The following is a 13,693-nucleotide window of genomic DNA, read 5'->3' as shown; positions in this document are numbered from 1 at the left end:
CATGGGCTAGGTGGATTAGGTGAGCATAGCCAATGAGGCATGGCCAGTTGGAGTAGGAGCAGCCCAGGTAGAACATGGCAAGATATATCTCAGGATTATTGACAGGGAAGTTAACAAAATAGCATAGAGGGTTGATATCTGCCCAGCTCTAATGATTTAAAAATAATATAAATATAAAGATTTTGTGCCTTTTATTTGAAAACTACATGATCTAAGTTTGGTAGAAACAATCAATGAATGTTTATTCCAACAGTATCTAGATTTAGAATGTATCTTATTACTTCATTCCTTTAAGCTTAAATTTTCTTATGTGTAACATAATAATGAGTAGTAAAAGTGCACTATAGAATTGTTATGGAATTTGTGCCTGTTGACAGTTGGTTAAGTACCAGTTTCATAAGCATGTGGACATGAATTTGGATTGTCAGTAACCACATAAAACTCTGGCTTGGAGGTATGTGTCCATAGATAAATTTGGGATGAGGAATGAAAATAACAAAACAAAACAAAACAAAACAAAACCATTTGCTAATAATAAAAATAACAAAACATGGAAGCTATAAGCTTGGTAGAAACAACAAAGGTTTTGAACAGTATATGAAACCTCAAAGCCATGTTTAATAGTTTATTTCTTATTTTGTTGCTTATATCTTCAATAAATCATTTTGCAGGTTTTGTTACAGATTTTTGATAAGCCAACTCAAGTACTGATTTTTCATCCTCTCTGAAAGTTTTAAACCAGGAAAGGAAAACGTTCCATGGAATCCATCTTCCACATGGTGATGAGTCACATGAACTCCAACATTCTGAAGCCGCTTGACATACATGAGTCCATCATCTCTTAGGACATCATACTGGCAAGTGATGATATAGGTCTTAGGTAAATGATGCAATATATTGTCATTGGCCAACAGAGGGCATGCCTTCACATCTATGAACCCTGGATACTTTTGAGCCAGCTCAGAACTACCAGGAGTGGGATTTTTGTAAACGGGACTTTTCTTGTATCTCTCAGGGAGCAAGGAACTCCAATTCACAAACTGTAACAAGTGGCTAGATTCCATGGGTACATGTTGGTTGAGAAGCATGGCTTTTTCCAGGCCTCGGTCTGTAGTAAAGTATTCACTCCAGAACCTGACCATTAATGACCTGGTTAAAACTGGAAAATGGGAACCTTCTTGTTGTGATGGTACATTCGTATCAAGAGCCTGAAGGGCAGGATATATTAAGGCTTGGACCTTGAGTTTGATCTTGACATCTGGATCTTGTATAAGCTGAAAAGGATTTAAAATTGCATTTGAATGACTACTTTAATAATAGGTATACTTTCATCTAAAAAAGCAATATGAAGAAATAAGCTAAATTCAGATAATCAGATTCAACAGAAATTTCTCAAAATTTTTCCCAGTTCTTTATATTGTCTATACGTACTAATAAGCATTAATTTCAGTCAAATACCAAGGAAGATTAGAAGCAGAGCTTTAACTTAATGAATATTGTTTTACTTTAACACTGAGAGTTTATCTTTTCAACATATAAAGTGTAGGGTGGTTTATGCATGTACCATTCAGGAGAATAAATAAGGGGAGGTTCTGCAATTTAACCTCATAGCTGTAACCCTGAGAAGGTTCCAATACTTACGTCAGACAAAAGTGCTCCTTTTAGTAGTAAATGTGTTATGGAAGACAAGACACCGAATTCTAGAGTTAACTGTGTGGGACTTCTTTGTCTTGAAAATGTTTTAGATCTAGAAATTTTCTCCATCTATTTAGTCAATGATGGTCTACAGCATATTGTATGATATTTTATACAGATATTCAATAATTATGAATCAGATTGGGTTAAAACTTATAGAAGTGTGAATATATAAAAGGATCACTAGCAGTTCAACAGGAAAAATAAATATATGTTTAAAGATGTTAGAAATTGTAGCATGTAATCTCTGAAAATGAAAATGTTACCAAAGAAGACATTCCCTGATAACTTTGGCAGGGAGAATGTTTCCTAAAGGAGGAACATGAAGTAAAAAATATGTATTTATTTATACAAACAAACATCATGCCAAACAGCTGTCAACATTCATGGAGGCCTTGTCCTGATGGCTTTGCTCCAGGTATGGGAAACCATGTCACACTGTTCCTTCCATGACCATACAGGACTCAGTACTCACTAACCTTTAGAATGTCTGAGGAAATATGTTTATATATAGGGCATTTTAAAATATCAAACAGACCCTAGAAGCCTACCTGTTGGGTCACAGCTGCGGCTAAGTTTCCACCAGCACTGTCTCCAGACACACCGACTCTCCTAGGATCTACACCATATTTTTCAAGGACGTCCTCTTGTAAGAACCATCGTAAACTACGATACACATCTTCAAACTGTCTTGGAAAATGGTGTTTTGGGGCTAAGCCATAGCTGTGTGAGGAATAACAGTTTCAAATTAATGCAATTTACTTAAAGATATGTTTTGTGTCTCTAAGCTAATAGCCCAAGTTTTCATTAATAAACAAAATATTATTGCTAGCTTTATACCCACAGAGTCTCCATCATAAAGCCTTCTCTGATTTAATTTTTAAACTAGTAAAACCTTGAGTAAAAAAGTGAATTAGCCTTGTTGAATCAAAAGAAAAAGAGTGAAAAAAAGTGGGTAAAACTTTCCCTTAATAATGTCTCCAGTACATTCTTTTTACAATTATTATACTGTACTAAAAATTAATCAATGAAAAATATCAATAACAAAAACTACCTACGTGATCATTGCATTTTATTAGTAACTTCATTGTTATATCAATTTCCATCAAATTGATTTCTTATCAGCTATTGTTCTAGTATGCTATGTTTGAGACTATGTCTTTGTTTTCACGTGTAGCTTGAGGACAAATTATTTTCAGGGATCATTGTGCCGTGATAAATGGTGAACTTAACCTTTTAAATATAGTTTATCATGTCATTCTCAGAAAGACCATAGTGTACAAAAATTATGATTGTTAGTTCACTTGTGGATAAACTACACTTAGTTAATAATATGTGACATAAAAAAGTCTTCAGGCAAAACTTTAAATCTTATTTTCCTGTGATTCTCTGACTCGAAGCACTCACTCTGCTGAAGTAAATTGGGCTAGAATTCCCATGCAGGTCCTTTGTGCACATTATACACCACTGTTACTGTGTTCTGATGATTTCTGCACTTTCTCTTTGGATTCCTGGTTGATTTGAGTATTTCATGTTGCTTTTTTGTTCTGGTATCTCTGACTCTATTCTAGTCAACTTAAGTTCATTTTCTTTGCACACTCTCTTAATTTCATTTGAAGCATTCCAATAATAAATGAATGAATGAATGAATAAGCAACCAAGATATTGGTTTCTTGCTACAGAAAACACATGGCAAAGCACTGAAGAAGCAAACCGTGGTCTTACTCAGTTGACACAACAACAGCATCAAGTTTATGGGCTGTCCATCTCGATAGAGTGTCATAGGAGAAGTGAGCTGAAATCAAGAAAACTGAGTGAGAGTCTGGCAAGAAAATGGATGGAGAGAAAATCAGCAAAACCACATCAGTGTCTGCTGCTCCTCACAGACAGTCTACAAATGAGTGGAGGTACTTACTCTGTCCATTTCACAGTGCTTACTGTAAAGTTCTGTCATTCTGATCAAGCTTCATGCCTCTCCCTCTCATTTAGCAGATTTTGGGAATATTGTTGGAAGTACAAGTGACTGTACCAGACTTTAAGGAGTGTACTGTCTACTAGAGACAGTGGTTATCACAAAGCATGGATACATAATAATACTTGCTCCAATGGAGTTGTATCGAGAGCAGTGCCTTGAAACAGTGTTAGACTTCAATAAAACTGACAGAAAAAGAAAGAGAAAACCTAAGTCCTTATTTACACATCCATCTATAACTAGACAGGCAGGGGAAAAATGAGATTTTATTGCCCCCACCCTCCCCCCCTTAGCAATGCAATGGGTTAGGGACAGACTATGTATATGCACCTGGGTTTGGGAAAGTGTTCCAAGTATAGATAACCTAGGTGAAAAATAAACCAAAGCCTGCAAAGTTACCTCGAAGTTCTCAAGGTTGAAAGAACCTCTTCCTTAAGTCTCACATTCCAGCACACCTCATATCTTACCATCTTAAAATCAGCTTACGAAGCTGTCATAGGCTCCTCAAGTTATTAAAAATGCATACATTATAAAATAGATTAGATATATCGATTATATGTTATTTATATTTATACACTTATATTGAATAAAGTCAAATTATAATACAAAACTGTAATAGTAATATACTATATTGTACAATCCATATGGAACAAGTGAAATATGTAATGTCAAATAAGTAAGTATATCATATTCAGCTCTATGCTTTTGCATCTAACATCTTTGTCTCATTTCCTTCATCTTAGGGCTTTATAAAAGACCACACTCACCATCTCTATTGGCTGCTATTTCACCCACTGTTCAGTTCACCTTACTTTTGCTCTCAATACAGCATTCCAACAATTATACAATAATAAAGTTCCATGTTCAAGAAGCCATTTCTCTTCTTAAGTGAGATTTTTCTATAGCTTTGTGTAACAATTAATTCACCTTTCACAAAAGAGTACATTAAACAATTGAAGAATTATCTAACTTACATATGACTTTATAGGTCTTTATATGCTCAGTCAATATCACATTTTATGGGATAAACAAGAGTGCTCAGCCACTGTGACATACCAGCACTCCCCAAACACCAGCCACCACCATGAATATAAAACAAGCCCCGCCTGAGAGCCATTGACTTTCTTTTGGGTATGTATATGCGGACGGGAACACTGTCGAAAGCTGTCTCCATCACAGTGACATGCTCATCAGACGTGGGTGGGACTTCTTGAAAACTCATAAGTAACTGTATCGTTTCCATGAAATGACTGATTCCCAAAAGTTCACCAAATGAAGCCTGAGTAGACAGAAAAAACAAAAACAAAAACACAACAATAATTAAAAGTTGTGTGTGTGTGTGTGTGTGTGTGTGTGTGTGTGTGTGTGTGTGTGTGTGAATGCAGCCTGCTGAATCTCTCTAGTTTTGCTCATATGAATGTATATTTACAGCTGACTGCTTGGGATTGGATAACCTGTCAGGGTCTTTTCCCTATACAAGATTGATTCTCCAATTTTTGCCAGTAATCTATCACCTGTATCTCTTCATTTATGGATGGATAGGGTCTCATGATATTTCTGCCACCCACATTGGGAAAATCAACTGGAGTTGCTAGTACCCTTATCCTGCTTAGGTCACCAATTTCTGAGATTTCTTGGGTACTGTTTCCCTGATCTGAGATGACATAGTGTCACACACACACACACACACACACACACACACACACACACACACACACACACACACGACACTATGTCATCTCGGATATCTGGCTCTTAAACTTTTTCTGTCTCTTGTGTATCATGTTCCCTGAACTTTAGGTATAGGGACTGTAGATGTATCACTTGGTGCTGAGAATCCATAGTCAGTTCCTTTTTTTTTTTTTTTTTGTAATTTTACTAATTGTGGATTTTTGTTATATTCTCTGCACGTGTGTCTGTGGTAGGAGGATGAATATTTAGAAGGCAATGAGAAATTATACTGGTTTAGTAAAATAGTAGGGGTAAGTTTTCTCAAGATCAGTGACTTCACCAGCCATAGTTCATTGACTGTGTTTATGATACCAGATTGAATTTTCATCCTATTGAGCAGGCTTTAAATCCAAAAAGAGTTGGCTACCCACCCACCAAGATTGCCACTGTTGCACCCTGTGGACCATCTTGCAATGCTGGCCATTATCTTACTTTCTAGGTGTCACAGCTGGGTGGGACTATTTATTGATCCACTCCCTCAATAGCTTGCACAGCTCCTATGAGAGCTAGTTGTCAAGGAGGAAGCTTTCAGGTTCCAGCTTGATTCCTTCAATTCTTGTGTTGGAAGTGTGTTGTGTGTTCAGCAATGAGGTCTTACTTGCAACATCTTGACAGCCACAAGTGGCAGAGGCAGTCTTTTGCAACTGGATTTTTTATAGATATAGCTGCTGTGGCTCTTGGTGGGAAGATTTTTTACTCTCAGGAGAAACTTTTTGAGTTAACATAAAACAAAGTTTCCCTGTGATATTTTTCAGACAGTCATAGAGTTCTCTATCTCTCCTCTTCTACCTCTGTATTGTCTTTTAATCCTAGTTTCCAGTTAATCCCTAGGTCCTGATTTACTATTCCTGCTGTGTCCTCCTAGCCTCTCTATTTCTCTTCCTCCCCCATGGCCTCTTCTAATTTCTCTGGTTTCTATAGTGGCTCTAGGTTATATACTGACATCTAAATATTGAGAACTATATATAATCACATATAGAGAACATGTGCCAATTGTCTTCTTGGATGTGGGCTACCTCACTCAGTAGATTTTCTTCTGTAATGTATTCCTCCCTTATACATTACATCTCAACGGCAGCTTCTAGCTCTATGATTTCAGTTTTCTTCAGAGATGAATAATATACCATAGTGTATATGTAGCACATTTTCTTTATTCATTCATGAGTTGAGGGACACTTTGGTTGTTTCTACTCTCTAGCTATTGTGCCTAGAGTAACAACGTACATAGCTGAACAACTATTTGTAGAATAGGATGTTGAGTTCTTTAGGCATATGCCAATGAGTGGGATAGATGGGTCTTAGGGCTGATCTACTTTTTGCTTTTTGAGAATTTGTCAAGCTGATCTTCATAATGCTTGCACTAGTTTGCAATCCCAGCAATTGTAAATGAGATGGAAAGATGGTGAGAGGCAAGTGCAAAACCATAAGCCACAGAAGCCAACATACGTTGGCACAATCAGAACACAGTTCTCCAACCACAGCAAGCCCTGGATACCCCAACACACCTGAAAAACAGAATGCTGACCTAAAACTCCTATTTCATGAAGATAATAGAGTCCTTTAAGGAGGATATAAATAACCCACTGAAAGAAATACAGGAAAACACAGGTAAATAGGTAGAAGCCCTTAAAAAGGTAACAAATCCCTTAAAGAAATTCATTTTAAAATTTTAAAATAATTTTAACTTTGATATTTTTCTTGACTCTTTCATTTTGACTTATTTTATATTCTAGATATTAACCTTCTATCAAATATATAGTTGGCAAAGATTCTCTCCCTCTGAGAAATTCCTCTTTACCAAACTGATAGTTTTCTTTGCTGTTCAGAAGCTTTTTAATTATCTTAGCTCTCATTTTTCAATGGGTGACTTAATTCCTGGGTAAAAGTACCCTATTTAGAAAACTTTCCCACACCTATATTGTGTAGGGTACTGACTATATTCTCTTCTAGCATTTCAGGTTTCAGTGTTGACCTCATTTTTTTTTCTATCTATTTGGAGTTGATTTTCATGCAGTATGATAGATAAAGATTTGACTTTATTCTTCTACATGTGCACATGCAGCTATCCTGCTAAAACATGTTGAAGATACTGTCTTTTCTCCAGTGTGTATTTTGGCACCTTTGTCAAATATCAAAAGCATTTTAAATGTGAATATATATTTGGGTCTTCTCTTTTACTAATCTACAAATCTTTATTTCTATTGATGTCATTATCATGTAATACATTTCATGTTCTTTTATAATTTTGTCATCAAAACATGTCATTAATTCTTTTATGTTTTTCACCTATAGAATTTTATGTTAGGTAGAATGTTTTACTTTTAGTAATCATATTGCATTTTTTATTTAAAAATTTTCATACAATATATTTTAGTTATGTTTCCCTACCTCCCTGCATACCCAACTGTTTTTCACTTTTTCTCTGTCTCTCAAAAACCCACTAAAATGAAAACTAAAGCAAATAAGCAAAACACCTATCATAATAGAAAAAGAACAAAACAAAACAATCATATTTTTAGCAAAGGCACACAAATAAGGCAATATTAAATTGTCCCCTACATGGTGCAATCTAAACATGTTTATAATGGTCTCTGATATGTATGTGGAAATTTAAAATTTTATTTATGGTATAATGAAACATATTCATAGCTGACTGAATATCCCACAAAGATGCCAAAGCCATGTACTAGAAGAAACTAGCGAATTGTGCTGCCACAGTGGGATGTCCACTTGTAGAATAACGAAAGTACACAGTTACCTCTTACTTTGCACAAAATAAGACGTAAATTGATGAAAAACTTCAATAGTAAACCCCAAACTCTGAAGCTTCTAGAAAATATTTTAGATTGCACTTTAAATTTATAGGCACAGGAAAGGACTCTATAAATATAACTTCATGTTTTTCACAAGTTAAGAGCAACAACAGACAAATGGCACATTCCAGAACTGAAGTTTCTATACAGCAATGGAAACATAGAATGAAGTAGAACCTACACAAAATGCCCAGAGTTACAATAGTGGCTCCAATTAGAAATTAAATGGTCTTGTTTCCTGTGTTTCTGGATTGTTTGTTTTGTTTTGTTTTTAACCAATCAGCCTTACTAATTGTCCCACATGGATTTCCATGCATGAATCTAAATCTACTGCATAGACTTTTATAATTAAACAATACTACTATTCCATTCTTTTTTTACTGAAGTTGATTCTTCTAAAAACCTTCACTTGGCAGTACTGCAAAACACACACTCTCTTTCTATCCTCTATTCTTCTTTCTTCTCCTTTCCCTCTGTCTGGTTGCTGACTGTAACTGGAATCAGATCTAGAGAAGGATCATGCTAAGAAACATCTTTCATAGATCCTACTTTGTCCTTTTTAAGTTATTCAGCATTCATAAGGTTGGTAAAATTCAGAACTTACCAAATCTGTTCCTATCTTTACAAAGGCAGTTTCCCATACTACCTTCCAAGGCTCTTCAATAGCATCTGGAAGCGGTATATAAAGATAATAAGCTACAAGCACCACAGAGATGAGAAGAGAAATGGTTTTCCCCATGTTTCCTTCTGCTCTTTCTGCTTTTGGCAGTTAGGAAATACAACTCATTTCAAATCATTGGATGTTGAATTTTAACCAGTCACCAAGTGTTACCTAACTTATTCAGTCCAAATTCCACGACGCAATCTCTTAAAGCACAGGCACTCCAAATCTACAAAGAATTTCAAAGCAGAGCTTTAATCTCGAAGGTACTTCCCATCTGTTTCTGAACAGTTTTCAAGAAAAACATATCACAACAAAGGTGTTATTATTCAGACTCTCTTACCTGTAAGTAATAGGTATTGCAACATATGAGAAAGACATATGTAAAGTAGAAACTAAAAGAAGATCAACAACACCTTTAAAGCTATGTGAAATTTTTAAAAAAATTCAATTTTCCTTAATTGCCTCTGGGCCCTACTTTCCTTCCCGTTGGGAAACTCCAGGCGTTTTTAATGACTGTTCAATGGCTCGGCTTATGAAGTAGCTTTGTTCTGTTTATATGATTTCTTTTGAGAACACAGAATAATTATATCATGTTCCTTTCTGTTCACAGCTCAGCTGAATCCATTCTGTACATTCTCAACTTGAAAAACCCATTCCTCTTCATTTTATTTTTGGCTACATTGATAATTAGACAATTCTCACCTTTTAGTCCAATATTCTAACTTAAAACATTTCTTTGGCTGTTAAGTTTATAATTGCCACCAGAAAATCTGCACAAAAGTCACTTATCTGTCCAAATCCCCACCTAATTAGATAATGAATGAGTCAAGGGTTGAATGACTCAAGTATTCAATTCTGTTTCAATGAGCTTCAAGCATATTCCATGCCAAGTTCAACCTAACTTTCACAATAAGTAGATTGCATCAAATAATCTTCATATCAATATGGGAGTGGAAGGGTGACTATTACCAGACTACTTTTTAAAGAGTAAACTACATATTTCTAAAGCTAATATTTTATATTGGATCCCCTGTTTCACAAAGGCTATATTCTATAGCACTATGAAAGAAAATGAGAGTCAAAACCTTGGTCTACTTTTGTCTAATTGTTACACATGACTATCTGTGTTATGCATGGAGGGAGTAGTTTTATTCACATGTTATGAGATTGTGTTAGGTGGACAGATGGTCTGGTGGCAGAGATCAATGAAGGCAAAGTGAAGAAAAAGGAAGCCATGAAATTGAAAGAACCGAGAAGGGTCTGGAGGAAAAAAAAAGTGAGAAATCTTGTAGCTATATTATAACACCCCCCTCCCAATTAAAAAGAATTCTGCATCAGGAACTTCATCCAATTGTTTGTATGAGTGGGTTGTTAGAATTGATTTGGTGATTTGGGGAAACTAGTTATCTTTATTTTTTCAAGCCACTTTGTTTCTTTGTTTGTTTTCATGGATATCTGACCATTTGGGTTTTGATCATTGACTCAGACTTTATTTTTTCTTTTATTCTTTTAATTCAACTTGACTTTGTTCTTTCAGTTAAAATCTTGGCAATGTTCAGGAAAGACTAGGTTATAGTAAAGTCGTAGCAATGATTTTGTCTGTTGGAAATGTGTTCTGGACCCCTGGATCTATCTCCAGTCTACCATTCTGGGCTGACCCTATTACTGAAAACACCAGAATTTTAGCTATAGAACATAAAGAACTCAATACCAAATTGATCAGGAAGTTTTCTTCCTTCCTCTGGCTTCCTTTTCTGTCATGCTGAGCTCTCTAGGAGAGAGATGATATCAGCGGTTTAAAGCAGCATTGGAATGAATCATACACAGTGCCAATCTCCCCAACGAGATGTGTTTACTGGTATAATAGTTGCTTAAGTTTTGTGGGTGGGTAACCCATCTCTGGTCAGATTCGAGGCCTTCTCTATAGGAGTGGATTTCATATACAATACTGTTAAACATATAGTCAAAAGCTTAGGATGTCAGAGGCATTAGGATAGAATGTATTACTTTCCTCAGTAGTCATGCTGTCAAATTGGTCCTACAATTAGGTTGTCAACTGTCCTAATGCTGCAACACTTTAATATAGTCCCTTATGTTGTGGTGACCCCAACTATAAAATTATTTTCATTGCTACTTCATAACTGTAATTTTTAGTGTGATGAATTGTACTATAAATATCCATGTTTTCCTGTGGTCTTAGGTGACCCTAGTTTAAGGGTCACTTGACCTCCAAAGGGTAGCTGCTACCCACAAGTTGAGAACTACTGCACCACTTACTGCTCCACATGTATGTGATTCTACCGTCCTTTTTCTTTTCTTTCCTTCTCTTCTCTTCTCTTCTCTTCTCTTCTCTTCTCTTCTCTTCTCTTCTCTTCTCTCCTCTCCTCTCCTCTCCTCTCCTCTCCTCTCCTCTCTTCTCTTTCCTTCCTTCCTTCCTTCCTTCCTTCCTTTCTTTCTTTCTTTCTTTCTTTTTTTCTTTCTTTCTTTCTTTCTTTCTTTCTTTCTTTCTTTCTTTCTTTCTTTCTTTCTACATTATAAAGCAGTCAATGGAAAAGTCCATAACTGGTTAGAGTAATGAGAATAAGAGACTTGGTTTGAAGCCTTAAATAGGACATGTCTGTTGCTCGCACCACACTGAGACACTGAAAACATCAGAAATAAAAAGCAAGAAAGAATTTAATAGAAAGAGAGTGGGGAGGGGAGCTATGAAATGTGAAATGGTAGACTCATGGCATGGCTATCTCACACATGGTCTCACAGCAGTCATGGTTACTTACACAAGACTTAGAAAATGTCAAGCCAGGCAAAGTCCAAGGGTAAGTGACATAGACTATTGTGAGGCTTTGCCCTCACTGAGGAACTATGTAGTAGATAGTTGCTGTAATGTGGAGAATCATACTTTATTGAACATGTGGCCTATAGTATAGTTAAGTTTCCTATGCTGAACTGGGGGAATCCACACCCATCCACTTCCTGGCAACTCTAACTGGACTAAGTGGAATATCACACATACGGGGGGGGGGGGGGGAGGGAGAGAAAGAGGGGGGAGGAGGAGGGAGATGGAGAGATAAAGAAACATATACACAAAACACACACAAACTCATACAGTAACACACACACAGAGACAAACACATACACACACACAAAAGAAAACAAAACAAATATAAAAACTAAAATGATATGAACTTGGGAAGAGTTGGCAGTTTTTTTGGAGGCAGATGTGAAAGTGGGGACTTCATATGGTCATCATTAAGGATAAATATGTATGAAATTTTCTAAAAGAAAACCAGGTTTATTATGGGAATCATCTCATCTCACATTAATATGAATTTCAAAGAATTCCACTGTCATCTGCAAGCTTGTAAAACAGGAAAATTCTTGCTGAAGTTCATTCTATATTCAAAGGCTTTCATACCAAGGGGCACATTTTCATTTCCAATCTCCATTTGAAGGCCTGAGAAATAGATAAATTATGCTAAAGAGTGCCCCAAAGCGGTTGTTCTGGAAACCTGGGTCTTTTATATCCAAGTCAGAAGAAATTGGATGTGCTTGCTTAAAGAGAATACCTTCAGCAGCCAACACAAGATCCAACCCTGGCTGCTTCTAGAACTCTGTAGTATCTGAGTCACACATGTGGTTCTAGTTTTGAAGGCATGAAGGGATCATGAAGAGCAGCTGAGGCTTGGCACACTGTAAGAGGCCAGGGATGGCCATTGGTGAAGGCACAGCATCAGTGGCAGTTGAAGCCCCAGGACTGAAGGGGATCATCATATGAAGAAGTTGAGGCTTGGCATTGTGAAGAGAGACTATGAGAGGGTATTAGTGAGAGCACAGCCTAATTGTAGCAGAAGATCCCAGAATTTTGGAGATGTCAGTAACTTGGACTTACCATCAAAAGCAGGTGTAGTATTTGAATAGAGCCCACTGGGGCCTAGAAGGCAAGCTGTGTGTGCTGCAGAGGCAGAGGTAAAGAAGTGAATCAAGATCGTTGGATGAGGCTAGAAGACTCATCCCAGACTGCATCCCAGATAATTGGACACTGAGTTGCATATACCATTGGGGTTTGGCTTTGCTCAGTTCAGATTGTTACTGTTCCTTGTTTCTTCCATCTTGAAGACGGTTTTTAATTTAATTTTGACGTTTATAGTAGCCCACAGATGAAAGAGTTTGGATTTTAAAGGAGATTTTGAATGTTAGAGAGATTGAAGAGTTTGGATTTTAAAGGAGATTTTGAATGTTAGAGAGATTGAAATTTCAAAGAGACAGAAATTTTAATGTGTTTGAGTTTGGAAAGACTGTGGGACTATTTTTGTGATTTTTTTTTGTAATTTTTTTATTAGGTATTTTCCTCATTTACATTTTCAATGCTATCCCAAAAGTCCCCCATACCCATCCCCTCACTCCCCTACCCACCCACTCCCCATTTTTGGCCCTGGAAAGTTTGCAAGTGACTGTGGAACTTTTAAAGTTATGTTTTTAACGTGAGATACTGAGAATGAATAAGAAAGGATAGGTGTGGGTTAATAATGAGTTTACATTTTGTCAATGTGGCACACAAACTAGTTATCTGAAAGGAGGGAACCTAAATTGAAAAAAAATAACGCCTCTGTGACATCCAGGTATAAGTCTTTTTGTAAATTAGTGATCAATAGGGGAGGGCCCAGGCCAATGTGGGTGACGCAATGCCTGGGCTGGTGGTCCTGGGTTCATTAAGAAGCAGATTGAGCAAGCAAGGAGCAATATGGAAGTATAAGCCAAATCAATCCTTTCCTCTCCAACCTGCTTTCTGGTTTTGGTCATGGTGTTTCCTTGCAGCAA

General features: G+C 36.6%; 1 protein-coding gene across 1 annotated transcript; it reads right to left on the bottom strand.

Annotated features, from left to right (window-relative positions):
- Positions 1-599: 599 nt before the first annotated feature.
- On the bottom strand, positions 600-8,969 carry Aadac (arylacetamide deacetylase). The gene is made up of 5 exons (NM_023383.1): positions 8,816-8,969; positions 4,724-4,946; positions 3,421-3,490; positions 2,247-2,418; positions 600-1,274 (listed from the first exon to the last, which is right to left on the bottom strand). Exons 1-5 carry the CDS (start codon positions 8,948-8,950, stop codon positions 678-680), a joined length of 1,197 nt encoding a protein of 398 aa, NP_075872.1. The 5' UTR covers positions 8,951-8,969; the 3' UTR covers positions 600-677.
- Positions 8,970-13,693: the final 4,724 nt, after the last annotated feature.

The sequence above is a fragment of the Mus musculus genome, chromosome 3 (genome assembly GCF_000001635.26).
Source record: "Mus musculus strain C57BL/6J chromosome 3, GRCm38.p6 C57BL/6J".
Taxonomy (NCBI): domain Eukaryota; kingdom Metazoa; phylum Chordata; class Mammalia; order Rodentia; family Muridae; genus Mus; species Mus musculus.
This window is presented reverse-complemented; position numbering and strand designations above follow the sequence as displayed.

Bases quoted from the DNA above. Each gene is read 5' to 3' on its own strand.
- Aadac (NM_023383.1), bottom strand. From the start codon at position 8,950: ATGGGGAAAACCATTTCTCTTCTCATCTCTGTGGTGCTTGTAGCTTAT. The intron at 4,947-8,815 runs GTAAGTTCTGAA...CTGTCTACTCAG, and splicing joins TAAAGATAGGAACAGATTTG to GCTTCATTTGGTGAACTTTT. The intron at 2,419-3,420 runs GTAAGACCACGG...TTCCTCACACAG, and splicing joins GCTGTTGTTGTGTCAACTGA to CTATGGCTTAGCCCCAAAAC.